Source organism: Hakea prostrata, chromosome 7 (assembly GCF_041222555.1).
Source record: "Hakea prostrata isolate BN-2017 chromosome 7, UWA_Hpros_2, whole genome shotgun sequence".
NCBI classification, from domain to species: domain Eukaryota; kingdom Viridiplantae; phylum Streptophyta; class Magnoliopsida; order Proteales; family Proteaceae; genus Hakea; species Hakea prostrata.
The window spans coordinates 15,109,067-15,127,505 of NC_142606.1; the positions used below are offsets into that span (position 1 = coordinate 15,109,067).

Below are 18,439 nucleotides of genomic sequence, written 5' to 3' on the forward strand. Positions count from 1 at the left end.
GTCACAAGGACCCAATATTTTAACTTGTATCTCAAATTTTCACTAACAAGCATTTTCTTTTCTTCTATCTTTGCATGAATTCAGGACAGATATTAAAGATTAGAAGCCAAAATAGATTGACAGGCATGAAAAACAGCCAACAAGACGCAGCTAGTTTATTTCAAAACCCCAAGATACATGGTTTTCTAACTTAAATTAAAGAAAAACATAACCCAAACATCTATCATTATCAATGAAACTGGTAAAGCTAGCCATATAAAGCATTAAATCAGGCCCATCAAGAAATTTACCTTTGTTTGAACTTGAAACTTGAATAAAGTTAGATCTGTAGATGTTAGGGTTTAATTGAGATTTCGGGTAGCAAAAGGGGTCAAATATAGAGGATGATATATGGGGATGTGGGTTGAATTTTGAGAGACTATTGTTCTGAACTAAGCCTGAGATAGACTTTATTAAGCTATGATTCCAAAAACGAAAATAGGTAAAAGGGATGCTAGAGTTCAAAGAAGGTTAGAAAATGAACTAGGGGCTAGGGTAATGCAAATAACTCACTTTATCCAGAATGAGCCGAACAGATAGCTCCATGTCAAAGGACAGAAACTGGGGAAGGCTTGGCAAACAGGTAGAGGAGAAACTGGAAGCTTACCGAAGGAGCAAAATGCAGGAAGCCCTAATCTTTTGCCTTCCTCTTCTTGATCGCTTTTGGGTTCTTCTTTCGTCGTCTGAAGCCCTTCGCCTTGATTTCCTCTTCAAAATCCACATCTCCTTGTCTTCATTCGTTCACAGAAGTCGAAGTCGAATGAAGAAGACAAAAGCACTAGCTCGTTTTCCAGGTGCTACTGCAAAGCAACGAGTCGAATGAAGAAGACGAACGAAAAGGGGAAAAAGCCTTGATTGGCAGTATTAGCTACCAAACTTTAAATAAAGAAAGAAGACAAGGGACAAGGGGCTATTATCTTACAGAATTGTCTTCCTCCTGTTGAAGTGACTGTATAAGAGTTCTTCTGAAGTTCTCCAACTGCATAGATGACAGAAGATTAGGACAAACTCCATAAAGAGAACATGGTATTTACATTTTTCTGGGTGAATAATAAATGATACGTTAGTATTCCAGAAAATCTCACACAAATTTTATACTGGTAATATTTTATTTTCATTTTTTGGGATGGTTTGGAGGGGGATCACTTTTTCAAAACATTGTAAGGGTTTATACCATTCTGTTTCAGGGTATGAATGAAGAGAAGTAAGAAATGATAGCACAGTGGAACATTCATCAACTACCCTCTTCCCACTTAGGAGAAGATAACTACCTCTATATACCTCTGCATACCATACACGAAAATAACCAACAAAACAAATTATCCTCATTATAGGTTACTGGCTCTGTTTTGTTCTTCTCCTATGTTTCATGAGTTCTAATTAGGCCAAATTGGTAGGAAGAAAACCTTCAAATTTCAATGTCCTGTTCTCCTAAATTATATAGTTTCTAAATGTTATAGTGAAAAACAAAAATGAAGAAGAGGATAGATAAACAGAAACTCGTTTTCCTTGAATCCAGCATACTGGGTATCGATTTAGCTAATTGAAGCTCTGCATCCACACATGAAGCAGAAACCTATGGATTTGGGATAACTTGTTGTAAATATCTTACAGAGGTTGATAACATTTTTCGACCAGTTGCAAATAGAAAGAAATCCTGTTGGACTTGCTTGAAATAATAATAGAAAAAAAGGAAGATCAAAACCCTAAAGAGGGAAAATATGGAAGCTTACCGACGGAGCGAAATGCAGGAAACCCTTTTTTTCGCCTTCCCCTTCTTGATTGCTTTTGCATTCATCTTGTTCATCGTCTAAAGCCCTTCGCCTTGCCTTTCCGTTCAAAACCCACCTCTCTTTCTCTCTCTGTGTTCGTTCGTTCACAGAAGTCGAAGTCGAAGTCGAATGAAGAGGACGAAAGCACTAGTTCAAAGTAACAAGTCGTTGTTCTTCGCTGAAGCCCTTCGCCTTGCCTTCCCCTTCAAAACCCACCCCTCTCTCTCTCTCTCTCTATGTTTTCGTTCGTTCACAGGATTGAAGTCGAATGAAGAAGACGAACGAAAAAGAAAAACAGCCCTGGTTTTCCCTCTCATCTACGACTTTTGAAATCTCAATTTGAGAGAGTGGGTTCGGTCCGGTCGAGTTAGGCTGGGTTGGGTTTGCCACCGTTCAGCCAAACGGTTTATATGGTTTGCTCACTTAAAGGGATTTCAAGAGCACATGAGATCTTCAACGGTCGAGATTTTATTTGGTGAGGTGGCTTCATCCGGACCGTAGGCAGCTCAGTGTTGCGCATTTATTACGCAACACTGAAGCAAAACCCGCCTTAAAGTCCTATTGAACCAACAAAAAAAATCAAAATTTAGGAGAAGGAAATAAAAATGAGTTAAAATAAAAAATAAAAAAGAATTCAGTTACACTTTCTAAAAAGAATACTAGCAAAATCGTGGGGGGAGAGAGAGAGAGGAATAATTTAAGAAAGAGAGAGTGAATACGTGATAATTATGGAGAAGATTTAGTAAAACTCCAATGTCTGCTAATTATCCAATATTTTGTGAGACGATGAGAAGAAAAAAAAAAAAGAGAAAAAATAGGAAATAAAAGAGGAAATTCATGAGAGAATAAATATGAATAAAAATATGAGAGAATAAATAGAGAGAAATTCATGAATCATGAGTTAGTTTTTTATTAGAATTGAACTTTTTATTCCTTAAAACTAGGGGTGATAACCATCTGATAATAATTAAAAATGATATATATATACTCATCATCTTTACCTTAAACTTTTATTTTTAACTTTAGGGGGTGAAATAGTGGATGTGAAGTGAGAAATAAGGAAAAAAAAAATAGGAGTATTTTAAATTTTAAAAAATCCGGGGCCCCAACGTGGCTCCGCCACTGTTGCGTAGGCTTCTAGTGTTTTCCATCAGCCAAATAAGTATGGAACTCAAGAAATATCTTCTTACCCCTACTCAACTCTTTGAGAACTACAGCCTTAAACCATGTACACCTCAAGTCAGGGTCGTCGAAGAAAGCTTATGTTGGCCAATTTAATAGTAAATCAAGCAAAACATATATTATCAGGAGAAATTAGAAGACAACAATCAAAAGAATATATCAATACTAATTAACATGAGAATTGAAATACACCCAAAAAGAAACCTAAACCGGAAGCAAGAAGAGTAAAGAAAAAGAATCGTCGAGGCATGTCAGACGCTTTCCTTAAAACAGATTCGTCACCTCCGATGTGTGATTGAGAAACTAATGGACGTTTGTCTCCCAAGATACAACAACGAACAACAATATACTTAGCACAAAGTAGATCGCAACAACAAACTTGATATGTGTCTTCCTTCTATCACCGCAAGATTTAAAATACAAAAGACAACTCAAACTATTGACAAAACTCACAAAACGTTAAGAAGACCCTTAAAGCACACTTAACACTCTTCTTAAATCATAAAAAAATAAATAATAAATAATAATAATAATAATAATAATAATAATAATAATAATAACGACAACCATCTTTATTAAGGGGGGATCCCTATTTATAGAAGAGGTCTCTGTCTCATTAACTAGCTTGATAAATGAAAAGCCATATTCAATTACAACCAAACTTAATGAATTAAGTTTTGGGAAATGAAAAGCTTTAGACATTAATAAACAAACTGAGAAATGAGAAGTTTCTTGGGAAATCAAGTGTCCCAAAACCCTCCATTAACTATGCTAGGGAAATGAGAAGTTTGTTTGTTAGGAAATAAAAGGTCTCATAACCCTTCATTCATTAACTCTCCTTGAAAAATGAACCACCAAATAGTCTATAGGCATTCCATACACTTATTTCCACAAACTCTTCATAATGAATGATTTTCATTCGCATTCACTCATGCTCAAAGAGCATATTCCAACAGCTTACACCTCTGCTCCCTTAGAGAATATCTCGCTCCATGGCAGGAGAAGGAAGAGGGTAGAGACGACAATAATTGTGTGTCGATCTTTTTTTCCCCTCAAGTAAGTCACTCCAGGTTGGATCGGTGAACCGGTTTATTGGACCGGTTTAAAAATGTAATATAAAGGATTAAACAGTAGATGATTAAGATTTTAAATAGTCCATGTAGCGCTCATTTAGTAGTAGCCACTAGATGGCCACTAAAATGAGTGCCACAGACGATCTCAACCCGTATCTCAAATGAATCTTTCAATTTAAATGTGTGGTGAAAAAATGTAACGGAAGTACAATTTTCTACTCTAGCGGGCAATAGATCCCAATTCTCCTAAAGAATGTCGTTGTCCGTGAGCTTTTGTATAGCAAAAAAAAATTTCGGTTAACCGCTCTTGCATTGCATTCACATCCTTAACATTTAGCAATCCTGCAACTCCTGCAATTAACCATTAGAATTGTGACAAGAAACAATTAATTAACTGACGGTCAATATTAAAACCCAATAAAAAAATTTAAAAAAATAAAAACTACTTCTAACATCCCTAAAAGCTTTTCTAAATTCCAAATTCTTCTCCCCTTTTTCTCACAACGTGTAATCTTAAATCATTTGTATGGTCAAGAAGTGTACTACTTAATTATGTAATTCGTGGAAATGCATAAAACGCGTGTTTGAGAGAATAAGGACCCAGCAGCTTTGCTAGTTTAAAGGTAACATTACAGGAGCATTACAGAGAATGCAGAACCACCATTTTCCTACTTCTCAGGATGTACAGGCATTCGCACAGGATATAACCAAGTGAGCAATTCAATGTCAGATACGCCATTTTGGTCGTAACCTGCAAATGCTCGTTCTGCTCATGACTTATGACTCATCCAGGTTCTTCGCATGTTACTTGTGAGTGACTGAACTCTCCAAGAAAGGCCACCCTCCAACCTCTTTGAATAGGTGCAAGGGAGATTAATCAATGGTTCACAGAAGAAGTCCACCAAGATGCTAAAGGTTCTTTATCCCGAAAAACCTCTCTCTTCCTCCTAGGAACGGCATTGAAAGGGTTCTTTCTCTCTTCCTCTTCAATATTCTAAACAAGTTTTTTTTTTTTTTTTTTAAATGTCCTTTTAACAGGTTCAACTGTGTCTAAAAGTGGTATTGAAACTCCAATATTGACCTGTGTCTTTTAGGAACTCTATAAGGTGGAAATGGTGGTTGTGATATTATAGTTTTAACAATATTTTTGCATGGGAGACTGGACAAACTGTGGTGAATACTACTGATAAGATTGGGCCGCCTGCTGAACCAAGCCACCAAATTACACACAAGAAAAAAGTCCAAGCATGGATGCCTTTCCTGCTAATATTTTAGTATTCTCTGTGCAACCTTCAATAGTTAACGTTCTACATGGTTTTTCTGCTTCTTCACACCTAATCTTGTTATTGATTTTATCAACGTCCTGGGTTTACCAGAGATGTTTGATGCCAACTCTTGAGAATACCAGACCTGCAGGGAGGAATAATTCATACTTTTTTGAACTCTTTTATGGTGGTTTTGTTGTCAGTCGTTTGATATCTAAAATGTTTTGTGTCGATGGACTACATTATTTTTTGCCCAAAAATTTAACTTAGCCTTGGGAAGTTTACGAGTATTCTTCTTGCAATGCTAGTTATCCATTTTACTGGTACTCTCCTGAATTAATGATCAAGCAACATGATAAACTCACGAGGACTTTTGTTGTATTAGGCTTTAGATAGATGTCAACTTGGTGATATAGTTAGACTGAAGGAGAGGAAGCTTGATTCTACAGGTTGGTTTCTTTTCATGTCACTCTATGTTAGCTTTTTACGTGTATATAAGTTCATTAGTGTATACATATCAAACCTAGAGTGCAATATAATATTACAAGCACAGCCGTTCCTCTAATTATTATGAAGAAAAAATTAAGAAAGTTGATACAAGATGCTAACCCATTTTCATATGTGGTTCTAATAGTGATTGAGAATGGAGAAAACTGGAGCGTGGGTCAAAAACAACTATTTTGTTTAGGGAGAGTATTACTTAAAAGGAGCAAAATACTAGTTCTCGATGAAGCTACAGCTTCAGTTGATACTACGACTGACCATCTGATACAACAAACGCTTAAAGAACACTTTTCAAATTGTACTGTCATCACAATTGCACATCGAATAACATCAATACTTGATGTTGATATGGTCATGCTTCTTGAGAATGGTTAGTAAAAACTTAATGGTTTCTTTTGAGTTTTCTGTATGGCTTATCATGTGATTACATTTGATTAAAGTGATAATTTCTTATGCAGGCCTTGTTCTAGAATATGATTCTCCAATCAAATTGCTCAATATCAAATCCTCATCGTTTGCAAGGCTTGTTAAGGAGTATGCTCAAAGATTTAGTTCCTAAGACTTTGACGGTAAATGTTGAGTGCAAATGTACTGGATTAGATAATCTAAAATGCATACGTGTCTATATTGATAATGAAAAACAAATATGTCTAACGATATTGTTTGTAATAGATAGTAAAGTTACCTATGATCATTTGAGTTGGCTTTCGCATTCTAACTGAAGAAAAGGGGGAAGGGAGAGGGGGGTGAAAGCAAGGTTCCTTATTCAAATTTCATGTTTAAACCAATTTGGAGTTGTTTAAGTGGTAAATTTTAGAAAATTTGGTGACATTAGTTTTTGCTTTTTTAAGAAATGGACGGCTAAAAACCATGAATTCAAAATTTTCTTATTCGCTAGAAATGGGAAAACTTCCTCTGCTGTGCACAGTTCTCTGTTGTGCACTTTTATACCAAATCATAGGCTAGGAAAGCAAAGAGACTATAAGGTTTTTTTTCATGGTTATGCATTTTGATTCACAAGTTTCAAAGTTGGTTCCTAAATTGACAATTTAGATCGTCCAACAACCAACCATATGAAAAGTTATTTTAACATAAAAATATGCGGCTAGATTTTTAACAGAAAAAAGACACCTTTATTTACTAAAATAAGATTGTATAACATCAACCACTAAGATTTGAAACATCCCAAGTTATAAAGTTAATAACTATTGAAGGAATGAAGTGATTTTAAAAGTGGGAAGGTTTAAGTTCCTTTCATAAGAATAACAAAATTTTAGTACTTTTGATTTTACAAAAATTCTTGATATTTCGAAGAAATGTTATAAAGATTTTATTTAAATGTCTTGGATATCTAAAGTTTTCACATCATATAAATTCGAACATCCCCTTCTCCAAGCAGCAGAGATCTAAGCCATTTTAGTTCCATCTGACCTTAGTCATGATGCATTTCATTCAATTGATTGAAGTTCTGATGATTGCATATTTCAGGGTAAGAAAGTGATGCTTTCTATTACCGATCAATTCGAACATGAATATTACTTGTCTTTTCTATTCTCTCCCTTATTTGTTATTTGTTTTTCTCATGAAATTATAGGGTTCTCTAGCTGAAAATGCTTTCTTACAATACTGGGAAGAACATATTGGTCTTCCACATCCTCCACATTGGTTAGCTGCAAAAGCTTCTCCATTAAATCTACATCAAGTGGCAATATTTAGTAAACTTATGGAGGAAAGTGAGTTAGTTTCCTACCTACATTTGTTCTGTACACAAGCAAATATTGCTTGTTCTACAAATGTGTTGGTAAATAACACAATAGATAACATAACGATGCCATCAAGACCTCAATTTAATGATAACAAGGTGAAATATGACCTCCCAAATGAACTGCCCCTATCTATTGCAAGACAAGGTGGATTGCCATATTTTCGAAAGTCGATGGTAAAAGTGGGAAGTTTTATCCTAATTCCAGATTTAAGGGATCCAATATCATATAGGTCATTCTTGCCACGATCTCTAGCATCAAAGTTCCCGTTATTCATTCCTCGGATTGAGGAATTGAAGAAGCTCTTTGGTGAGTCAAATGAACAAAACATGGATGAATATATTAAACAAACCATCGAGATATGCAACAAGAGCCCCTCACCAGGTGAGCAACGCACATGTTTGACTTCTGCTGAGGATCTCATTGAATTTGTGGTTGAGAAGTTAGGACATCACATTTCTGCATGGAGTACTGAAAGCATCGAAGGGTCTTATGAGAATGTCTCAATTGGATCCGTGAAACTTACTTATGGAAATCTCTTTGAAGCACCAGCCTTATGCCATAGTCTACCATTCCCCTTTCAAGTATATTATTGTCATATTTTACCAAAAATAAAAGTATATGTAGTTGATATACATGCTTGGAAGAAAGTAAATCATGTCATCATGGCATGCCACTATGACACATCGACGTGGAATCCAAATCATATTGCTTTTAAATTATTAGGGTTTGGTCCAGGCTTAATCGAAGTTTGTCACTGGGTAACTGAGAATGGAATCATATGGACAAAGAATCAGAGTTGATATTTTAGCATTTGGTTTTCTTGTAGTTCTCTTATTTGTGTTACATGGTGTTGTCTATGTTACTGAGGAGACGATACTTCCCTTGCTTGATTTTCATATCTTTTCAGTTTAATATAATGTCATTGTTCAATTATTAGGAACAACTTGAAGGTGGTTTCAAAAAATAGGGTTGGAACACCTCTGCATAAGAGTAACCGTTGGGCCTGGGCTTTATATAATAGAAACGGGCCCTGATGAAATTTCTGCTGGGTAAACTGGGCTTGGATCAACCTGACTTGTCATGAAGGAAAATCCAAACCAAGAAGATGCTCCCTGTCGCTGGGCCCAGTGAAAAAAATAAAGATAAAATTACATATAAACCCCTTGAATTTATATTCTTGAAAAAAAAAAATCAATTAGAAATGCACCTCTATTATCAAGGATTAAAATTATGACATCATCACTAAACAAAAATCTGAAATGTCAATATTTTCCTCATCCAAGTATTACATGATTCAAAGAAGTCTAGACTACACAGCCGAGAATACATGATGGTGTCGTACCCCAACCAAAACCTATGAAGATTTCAACATAGAAGTATAGAACAACCGCACACAAGGAAATTTGCAAACAAAATTGTCCGCTCAAAGAAAATGACGAAACTGAGCCTACTTCAAAGTTCAAACCATCGGCAAGCTGCACACATGCACCAAAATCAGAGAAGTCGCTCAATCTATTTGCACTTGAAATCCAAGTTTTCTTTTACCATATCAATTTTACCCTCACCCCTATGGTCTATTTCCTAATCTCTCTCTACTCTCTCGTCTTCCACCTTCTCTCCTCAGCTCCGGCAGCTAATGGCTTAGTTTTAAATCATAAACATTTATGTGCAGTAGTACGAAGATTCTAACTTTTAATCATTTTTACATAATCTAGTGGTGCTGAAGAGATTTAAACCAAGGTTCAATATATCGCCATGTTGCTAGGGGGCGAAACAACTCCCCCCCCCCCAACAAAACAATTTATTCCAAAAATCGCCCATATATCACCAAAAAATCAGCAATATATCATGAAAAATCGATTTTTTTTTGCGATATATTGCCAAATTCGCCATTTTAACGGAATTTCATTCAATTTTTCACCATTTTTAATTTGAGTTGTGAAGAGTGACGTAGAACCTCTAAAAGCTTCAGGGGCACTAGCCCCACATCTCCGTCGACAACAGAATGTGAAGCATGAACCATACTCAACATAATTTGTATAATGAATTGTAGACTTTAGTACTTCTCTTCATTAGTTGTATATTTGCATTCTATCTACATTTTTACATTAGTTTATATGAGTTTTCTAAACTTCCAGTTTGCTTGCATATAACCAATCCGAGCATGTGCGAATTAGAAACTTTAAACTAAGTGAAGTGATGTTTTAGGCCAAAATAATACTCTCAGTGTGTTTATTAGCCTCAAATTAGGCTACGCAACAAAATTCAGACCAAAACAACTATAAATACCCCCCGAAACCAAGGGTCGAATTTCATCAACGCCCTGACAAAAATCGCCACATATCAGCGAAATATCGCCATGTCGCTGGTGTCGCAAGTATGTCGACAGCCAGCGACATGCAACAATTTGCCAATTAGCTTGGAGAAAACCCTAAAGCGGATCCCTTGAAGAACGGCTGTTTCTAACTTCTAATCCAAGAAGATTTCAAGTCCCCACTCCTAACCAAGTTGGGAAGCCAGACCACGTTCTCCTTCGCATCGATACCTCGAAAGTCCAGAGAGTATTAATGACGGAACATTCAGATTCAGTACCTTGGAAACATTCACATCGGTACCTCCTCGTTTCTTGGGATGTTTGTGGCTCGGGTTGATGGGATAATTTAATGCGTTTCCTTGGAAATATTGATGCCGTCTTCACATGATATTTCCTTCAGCATTCCTGCAAGAAGAACAGTAACTTCGTGTGGAAATCTCGTGAGGGGCATTGAATGAAAGGTGAGCATGCTGACCATTTCGTTTCAGACAAGATCAACACATTGTGGTTACTTCTTCTAGCATTTCTATTGGGAACGCATGCTATGGATTTTGCGATTTGGTTTTCCAATCGGTTGTTCATTTGGAGCTGGAGGTGAATTAGTTTAGGGGATTGTTCTGGACCTTCAACGCTAATACCAGTGAGACTCATACGCTCTCATTCGCCTGCATGGTGATCTTTAGCCGTCCTCAGCTAATGCCCCATTGCTGCTCTGTAGGGTTGATCATCACCTGCTTTGACGACCTAAACCACATAGCTACCGGAGCTGAGGAACCTGCATTCGGCGAGAATATAGCACAACCTCCAACATCTCCCATTTAAACATTTATAGCAGGGACTAAGTGGTAAGATAGGCTTTGGCTTAAATAGCTAAATACTGCATTTACAACAAGAAAAATTTTGAAAATAAATACGCATGAATGAATTCTAGGTTGTGATCCTAAGAGAAAAAAACAAGTGTAAAAATAGTCAAAAGCTAAGATTGAAATAAGTATTGAAATATATCACAACAATCTTCCAAAGTATATCCACAGTTATAACTCGACCTAGAAAGGACAATGACCACATCTAAATTGTTATAGACTTTAAACCACCTGTCTTCTAAGGGTTCTGCTTGTCTTCTAAGGGTTCTGCTGATAACCAAAGCTCAACGGTTGCTGGTAGAATGGAGCCTGCAGTAACAGTTTAGCATCAGAAACACATCAAGATATACAAGACAAAGACAAACATAATTTAGGGGCAGCCATATTCATATTCAACATAAGCTTGAATAAACACACACACCCCCACGAGTCCGGATCAGCTACCAGTCAGGGGAGCACCGACGGCTTTACCATCATAAATACAGGGTGACCCAGGGGTTGGGGGATGGATTTTTTTCCCTGTGGGTCCCACAGCATTTGTGGTGGTAAAGCCATCAGGGACCACTCCGTGCTCCCCTGACGGGGTGATGATCCAGATTCCACCCCCACCCCCACCCCCTTCTTTTTCCTTCTTTCTTCTACCTTGAGCCATAAGGTGAGACAGTAGAATACGTAAAATACAGGATGCTGATGGATCCAGAACAAACATTCCAGATTGTCAACATAAATACATTGCCTTGAGGAGTTCATACATTGCCTCAAGGACATTATGATTTCATACTCTCTGGAAGTGTACCCCCAAAGACCTTAAATAGTTTCAAGCTCATAGAAATAAGAGTCCCCCTATTGAGGAATCTTCTAAGACAAAGTTTGACCTGGTATAAGCAGGATAATGGGAAACAGGCAAGACAACAGACCGAACTACCAGGACACCACCATCACCTCTCAAGACCACTCTATAAAAACCAACTGCAGCTACTTCAGAGTATAGCATGCTTCAAGAAAGGGGAACTAGTCACCTACACCACCTCCCTCAGGTCACTCTGAAAACCTTACATGACTATAACCATGTGATCTAGCTAAAGAACTAGGGAAAAATCAAGAAGGGCAAGGGCCAGATGGTAAGAATGTCAGTATGGGAAACCAAATTAGCCATCTATTATCAACTTCACTGGGAAACCGTACAAGTGAATACATAAATAACTACTTACACTTCTTGACCCACTTTCTCTTTACTGATACTATAGGAGACATCTTAAAAATAAGGAAGTGCAACCTACCTGGAAACAAGCATGCCTAAGTTGCTCATAAGATTCTGCATAAATCATTGCAGGATTTGGCCACTGCACATACACAGTATCTCCAGAAGTCTTATTCAACCCCATGGCACAGAAAGGGCTCATATTTGGACCTGGATGGCTGTAGACGGGAGATGTTTGAGCCTGTAGCAACTGAGGAAAACCAGAATCATATTGCACAAATGCAGGCTGAAAGGCCTGGTTACCTGTGAGGCCCCTGCCATACCTGAAACAGCTGAAGCAATTAGTTAGTCTGGTCTATTTCACAAAACTTCATTTACAGTTAAAAGGCAGTGAGGCACACCTCTCATAGCTCCGGTCATAATCAGGATCACAACGATCCTTCTCCCTGTCTCTGAAGATGGCAACTCTAGAACCATCATCTCGAGCACTAAGGACCTTTTCCATTTCATTCATCACACTCCTGGATCCTTCACTGTCATCCTTTGCTGAACATGAGCTTCTTCCCTCACTTGAGGCAGAAGATGCACCTTCTGAGTCAGAACTGCTAGGGCTACCAAAAATACGGGCCCGTGCTCTCTCATATTCTTCTTTTCTCTCTTCCACACTTCTTATATGACCATGTCCAACTCCCAGTTCAGTTGCATCATTTTGGATTGCTTTATACAGCCTTGGCCTGACTGCAATCTTAACCTTCTCCGATTTATCATTTTCTGATTGTTTCGGAGGAACATCAGATAGACAGACTGTTGGATATCTGCTTTCGGATGTTTTTCTGACCACAATTCTTGCTCCAAATCCATCCACAACTTTGTCCAACACCATTGACTGCAAACCATAGTATTGAGCAACACGATGTGCGGCAAGCCTCAGGTAGGAAGTTGGGAAATGCTGGAACTCAAACAGTTGTTCATCCGGATTTTGTATAAACTTTTGGATGTCTAACTCCATTCGCAGAACTAACATAAACAAACACAGTGGGGATGTTAAAGAGAAATATATAGAGCACTTGTATTACACATCCACAACACCATCTTAATCTTTATCAGTCTACCTAATATTTCTAAAGCTTCGTTATAAAAATAGAAAAATCGGATAAATGTACATCACAGGGGTGCCAATCATTAACTAGAAGACCAGCCCAACATTCTATAAAGTACTATTTCCAAGATTAGTTTTCAGCCAGTAGTACTTCTTTACAGTTTTTCACACAATTTTTTTTATCCAACTCCTTTTATGCAATTATGAACTCCACAGAACTTTCTCGATTCCAATGCAACTTATCCAAAAAAGCGATTCTAATATTCTAACTTTACTGAATTTCAGCAATCTGAAAATCATAAAACTCTAAGGAAACTACAAATTAAATCTTAAAAAGCTGCAAGAGTCAGCCCAGGTCTTAAGATTTACAAAAACCCAACCAAGGGTGTACCATATCCTTTGATTGGCTGACTTTCAACTGCAACTTCAGCTGTGCCATGGATTTAGTACCAAACACAAGCACAGAAGTATCTAGAGGATATTTTTTTAACTTTAAAACTGTGGTGTAGGTATGCCTTACTAGACAGGATCAAGCTGGTGGAAGAAACATCAAGCTGAACTCTGATGATTCCTTGAAATGAGCAACCTGAGCCAATCAGGTGCCATGCTGCCAGCAGCTTTTATAAACAAATACAAGATACTGTAATGATTAGGTCCAATTAAGATGTATTGTAAACAAGTATAAGAGCCCCAATCTGAAATAGCACTTCTTAATATACTTCGATTTTCAAATAGAGGATGCTGAGAAGGGTGAAAATTAGACGATGGATAACCCAAATTTTGCATCTCGAGCATACATAAACAATTGACATAAGAATCAGAATTCTCATTCCTTTTTGGACTTTTTCTTTAAAAAGGAAAAAGGAAAACCAACTTACAGTAGAGAGGGTGGCCAAAATGCAACCAAAAATGAACAAAAGTAAGACCCAGATCAAGAAAATGGAAAGCTAAAAATAAAAAAATAAACATGAGTAAACAAATTCAGATCCAATCTTAATTAAAACACCGAAAGACAAGAGTCCCATCCCGAAACCAGAAACAACAAACAAATTCAATCAAGCCCTAGGAAAAAAAAATATCACCGAACCACTGGCACTACCTGAATTAAGCCATACTATGAACCAAATAAACAAATCCAAACTCAAGGATATCTTGCCCACGTCCCAAAAAATAACGCCAAAAGATAATATCAAACAAACAACCCATCACGCAAAAACCAAATCCCATCAGCAGAAATCCAACATTACGCAAGAAAACGTGTCAGGCAAAAAAAAAAGCTCACCGGTAAGACGATGTCGAGGATTCTGAAGAGCCTCCATCAAGAAGGCATCCACTTGAGGCTGAGGATCCCCAGCGACATCCCTCTCGTTCTGGTTGTCGGAGTTGTCGCGCGTTGGAGGAGGAGATTCCATATTCGGTGAGAAGGAGAAGAAGGAGTTTTCAGCTTTCCGCGTTATCTCTCTCTCAAACAAGAGCCTTTTTTCTTCGTTTCTGCTGCCGCTTCTTCTTCTTCTCTTCTCCTCCCCGTCACGGAAGAATTACTCTGAACAAAATTTCCCTTCCCTGCACCCTCATCATCATCGACACCTCTCTCCCTCTCTCCTTCGAATCGACGAAAGACGAAAAAATCAACAAAGGGAAAAACGGTTCAGAGGATAATCAACGAAAATGGCAGGCAAAAGGTACACGACATTCTCTCGTGGTCTATAAAGAAGTTGTAGAATAACACACCTGTGTAAACCCCAAGTTTCGCCACCGCTAGCAAATCATATGCGTACACGTGGTTCCATCTCGTACGTTCAAATCAGATCTGAACCACCGTCATTTTTACACCGCCAGATTCGTTCTTCTCTCTCTCCTCCGATTAATGTGCCGCTACCATAGAATTAATCTTTATTCAATTAGGATTCTTAATTAGACTTTGATCCCTAACAATTAGTCTTTTTCCAGTTTTCGTATCCTTTTTGTTGTTCTTATCCCTAATTGTCCTTAATCTTTATAATTATAAACAAATATTTCAGTTAAACTGAAAATGAGACGTAAAATCAAACAATGAAACTTTTTAAAATCTACATTATTATTAAATTTGATATAAAATAAAAAAAAAAACATAATTTTTCAAGGTGTTATTATTATTGTTTATATGTTAAAAAGAACTTGAAGCAGCTAAACTAGAATTTTGATCCTGAAAGGCCTTGGCTTTTAAGGGTGACAGCCCTCAACTTTTGCTCTTTAAGATTTACCTCTATTTAATTGAAATTTTAAATTCCAAAGCGTCTTCGTTTATTCAGATATTAGACTTCATTTACAATCATAAATAGACTATTACAGCATTACATAGCCAACAAGTAAACCAATAATTATTTACATCAAATTTATATAAAAGAGTAGGATATAGCAGACAGTTTACTTACCAAAAAAAAAAGCAGACAGTTTAGTTTGTTGTTGGGTTACTTGGGTAACATATTAAAAATAATAAGAGATACTTATTTATGCCCTATTTATGTAATGAATTTTTGAAAAAAAATGGGTAGGTGACACCAGGGTCAAACTTGCATCTCTACTAAAAACTATATAATGTAATCGTTTGAGCCCTTCAGCTCTATTACGTTATATCTCATTTAGCAATTACATCTTTAATCAAGTCCCTGTCAACCTGTTCTTTCATTTCATCTCCAATCAATCAGAACACTTATGAGATCAGAAAGTATTCTCCTTCAACGATGGCTTAAGCTTAATTATCTCCCAAAAAGCATGGGCGGAGGTACATTAAGGTCATGGGGCCAATGACCCCTCCCCCCCCCATTTTTTAAAACTTCCTTTTCTCTTTTTATATTTTCCTATAGTTTTCCTTCCATGCTATTTTCATTTATTAAATATAAATGTTAGAACCCCCATTGGAGAAAAATTTTGACTCCTCCTAACTCCCGATGTTAAATCCTATCTCTACCTCTGTCATGAAGAACTCAGCGGGTACATTCCCTGTGAATCTAGTAAAAAAACAATATATACGAATGGAGTTTTGATATCAAGGGACCTCTCAATTCTACAATAACCATCACTTCATGTGGAGGTGGAGAGGGTTGATTGAATCCAACTAAGGATCCCCGAGTTTCTAATCCAGCAAAGTGACGAATTTGGTCAGCTGGTGTGAACGATTTGAAGGTGTTCAAAGCTACTAGATTCAGCTCTACCAGAAGAGACATCAACATGAGAAATATCTGGTTCCTTTCAAGCCTCTTATTCTATGGATTACATAAAACTGATATCATTATTTACACTGAAAATCATGAAAATACGACCGAGTCAACAGTCAAGACACAAACTAGAGAGGGAAAAGAAAAGGGAAAACCCACTGCATTTATGGCTGAAATGACCAAGGAACATTCCAGTCAGCCAGACAAAAGACAAATCAGCTTTCCAAGATATTCAAATGACTTAGCCAGTACAGGACCAACCCCCTAGAGCCGCCTTAAAGGTACTAAATTCCAAGAACAAAGCAGTCCACTGGAGACTTCAAGGAAAGGGCAGACCCTACTCCAAAAGAATCCCCAAGTGACGTAGACAAAATCACAAAATGTAGGAAAGCCTCAAGCCTGCATGATGAAAGCACCCAAGGTTCATAAAAAATAACAAGTTGACGAACACGTAGAACATCAGAAAATTCAGTAAGAGCTACAACAACGAAAAAGCTAAATTTATATAACCAAAATAAATTATGAAAATGAGTTCTAAAAAAGAAGGGGGGAAGAAAGAGGTGGGAGAAGAAGGATTGGCACAGATGAAAAACGATGGGAGACCAATAAAAGAAAAGGAATGAAAGCTGAAAGACGAAATATAGTGAGAGAAACAGGCAAGAATCTCAGCTAATTGGTTTCACTACATGAATCTTTGTCCTCTTTAGGCTCTATTCAAGAACCTATTTGGTAAGAGACCTAGGCTAAGATGTCCCTCCTCATAAATTCTATAGTTGACCATTCTCTCCAAGTAGAGAGAGAACCTGTTATAAGATGAAACAAATCAAACTACAGGTTATGCAGAATTACCAAACAATTAAAAGTCTCAAACAGCTGTTACTAGGAATTTCACACCAAAATGGTGAACTCCAGCAGAATCTTGTGCCAAGGCATCTGGGATTAGTCATAGCAAGTCAATGTTAGTACAGTGAATGACCTCACAATGCTTACCTGCTCATGTTGATTGGGAGCAAATTAGTTATGTTGGAAATGAATCAGGATCCGTAAAAAGTATAAATAGAAAATTCCATATCCCACTTTTTACTAGGACCAGTAGCCTAGGATGGGAAGAGCTTACCTATCACCTGCTCTGCCTTAAGTTACCTGGATGGCGCCAGGAAAAAGAGGAATGTGTTATTCTTTTGGGGGTGGATCGGGAGAGGGTGGTTGGAGGCGGAGAAGAGAGAGAGAGAGCAGACTAATACATCTGGGGATTTCAAAATCTGACAAAACCCAAATACAGACTGGGTGGAGTAGCATACAGTCTAATTCTCACCCATCACCCACAAAAAAAAAATGCCCTGCCAAAGGAAGAAATAGAACAACAGGAAGTACCATATGGAGCTAAATATCTGATTGACACCTTCATGGAGGCAGCACCTCAGATGTACCCAAAAGTGATGGCTTCATTTTCCAGTACTGTTGAAACCTCTGGTTTGCATATTCCATGTAATCAAAGTCAATTTTATTCACATGTCCCTGTAAACATGGAAGAAGAACAGGGTGTCAAGACAAATCTGCAAAAAATCGGAGAATTTAGCATACACATGTGCCAATCAGTACATCTACTCCATCTTTTTTACTACAAACACTAGTAACAAACAATAACCAGGGAAAAGTTCAAAACACAAAAGTTCCAATTATGAAGTGTAAAAGTTAAAAAGGATCAATATTGTTAGTGCATTTATCTCCAACTGGGATGCAACCGGTTTGAATCAAACAAATGTCTCCAACATTCACAGAGCAGCATGCTACCAAGTGATAGAAACCTACTTATCCAATACGAGAAGTCTAGAACTATTACAAAAGTAAAATAAGCAAAGATAATTTGGTCATGATGATCCCAGTCACCTGCTACAGTGTACACTCCCCTCAGCCAAAGGCTGCCCAAAACAGTGACAATTTCACCAATATCTCTCCTCACATCCCCCCCCCCCAACTTTTTATAACACACCAACCAGAAGTTGGCCTCTCTCTCCTCCATGTGTTATGCCCACAGGGGTCTATCACCAAGTTACAGTTAATCAGTGATCACTTGTGTGAAAGGAAAAAAATTGATATAATCCCTATATTTTGGCACTAAGTACTGATTTTCTTTCATTTTGTTTCTGTTTTCGGTAACAAT

General features: G+C 37.4%; 3 protein-coding genes and 1 long non-coding RNA gene across 7 annotated transcripts in view; 1 reads left to right on the forward strand and 3 right to left on the reverse strand.

Moving 5' to 3' along the window:
* Positions 1–6,394, forward strand: part of LOC149010082 (ABC transporter C family member 3-like) — a 32,837-nt gene extending 26,443 nt beyond the window's left edge. The window contains 3 exon segments of the mRNA XM_089161554.1: positions 5,717–5,780; positions 5,966–6,205; positions 6,294–6,394. Coding sequence (XP_089017680.1) covers positions 5,717–5,780; positions 5,966–6,205; positions 6,294–6,394 — 405 coding nt within the window.
* Positions 301–2,101, reverse strand: LOC149010085 (uncharacterized). Its single transcript, XR_016174757.1, has 3 exons — positions 1,773–2,101; positions 962–1,018; positions 301–839 (listed from the first exon to the last, which is right to left on the reverse strand). It is a non-coding gene; the product is annotated as an uncharacterized LOC149010085 (long non-coding RNA).
* Positions 6,395–10,218: 3,824 nt separating the features above from the next.
* Positions 10,219–14,764, reverse strand: LOC149010086 (uncharacterized). Its single transcript, XM_089164020.1, has 4 exons — positions 14,361–14,764; positions 12,381–12,996; positions 12,059–12,302; positions 10,219–11,087 (listed from the first exon to the last, which is right to left on the reverse strand). Exons 1-4 carry the CDS (start codon positions 14,488–14,490, stop codon positions 11,037–11,039), a joined length of 1,041 nt encoding a protein of 346 aa, XP_089020146.1. The 5' UTR covers positions 14,491–14,764; the 3' UTR covers positions 10,219–11,036.
* A 1,525-nt stretch (positions 14,765–16,289) lies between these two features.
* The window catches only part of LOC149010087 (putative choline kinase 2), a 29,775-nt gene continuing 27,625 nt past the window's right edge, over positions 16,290–18,439 (reverse strand). For all 4 annotated transcript variants that reach the window (XM_089163583.1, XM_089163586.1, XM_089163584.1 and 1 more), the window contains 2 exons: positions 17,650–17,793; positions 16,290–16,674 (listed from right to left, as the gene is read on the reverse strand). In XM_089163583.1, the coding sequence (XP_089019709.1) occupies positions 17,680–17,793 (114 nt within the window). In that variant the 3' untranslated portion in view covers positions 16,290–16,674; positions 17,650–17,679. The remainder of the gene's footprint in view (positions 16,675–17,649; positions 17,794–18,439) is intronic.

What these genes read in the sequence shown, in the direction of transcription:
- LOC149010086 (XM_089164020.1), bottom strand. Translation starts at nt 14,490, where the DNA reads ATGGAATCTCCTCCTCCAACGCGCGACAACTCCGACAACCAGAACGAG. An exon ending in TCCTCGACATCGTCTTACCG is followed by an intron (nt 12,997 to 14,360) that starts GTGAGCTTTTTT and finishes TGTTTATGTTAG; the next exon opens with TTCTGCGAATGGAGTTAGAC. An exon ending in TTAGGCATGCTTGTTTCCAG is followed by an intron (nt 11,088 to 12,058) that starts GTAGGTTGCACT and finishes CTGTTACTGCAG; the next exon opens with GCTCCATTCTACCAGCAACC.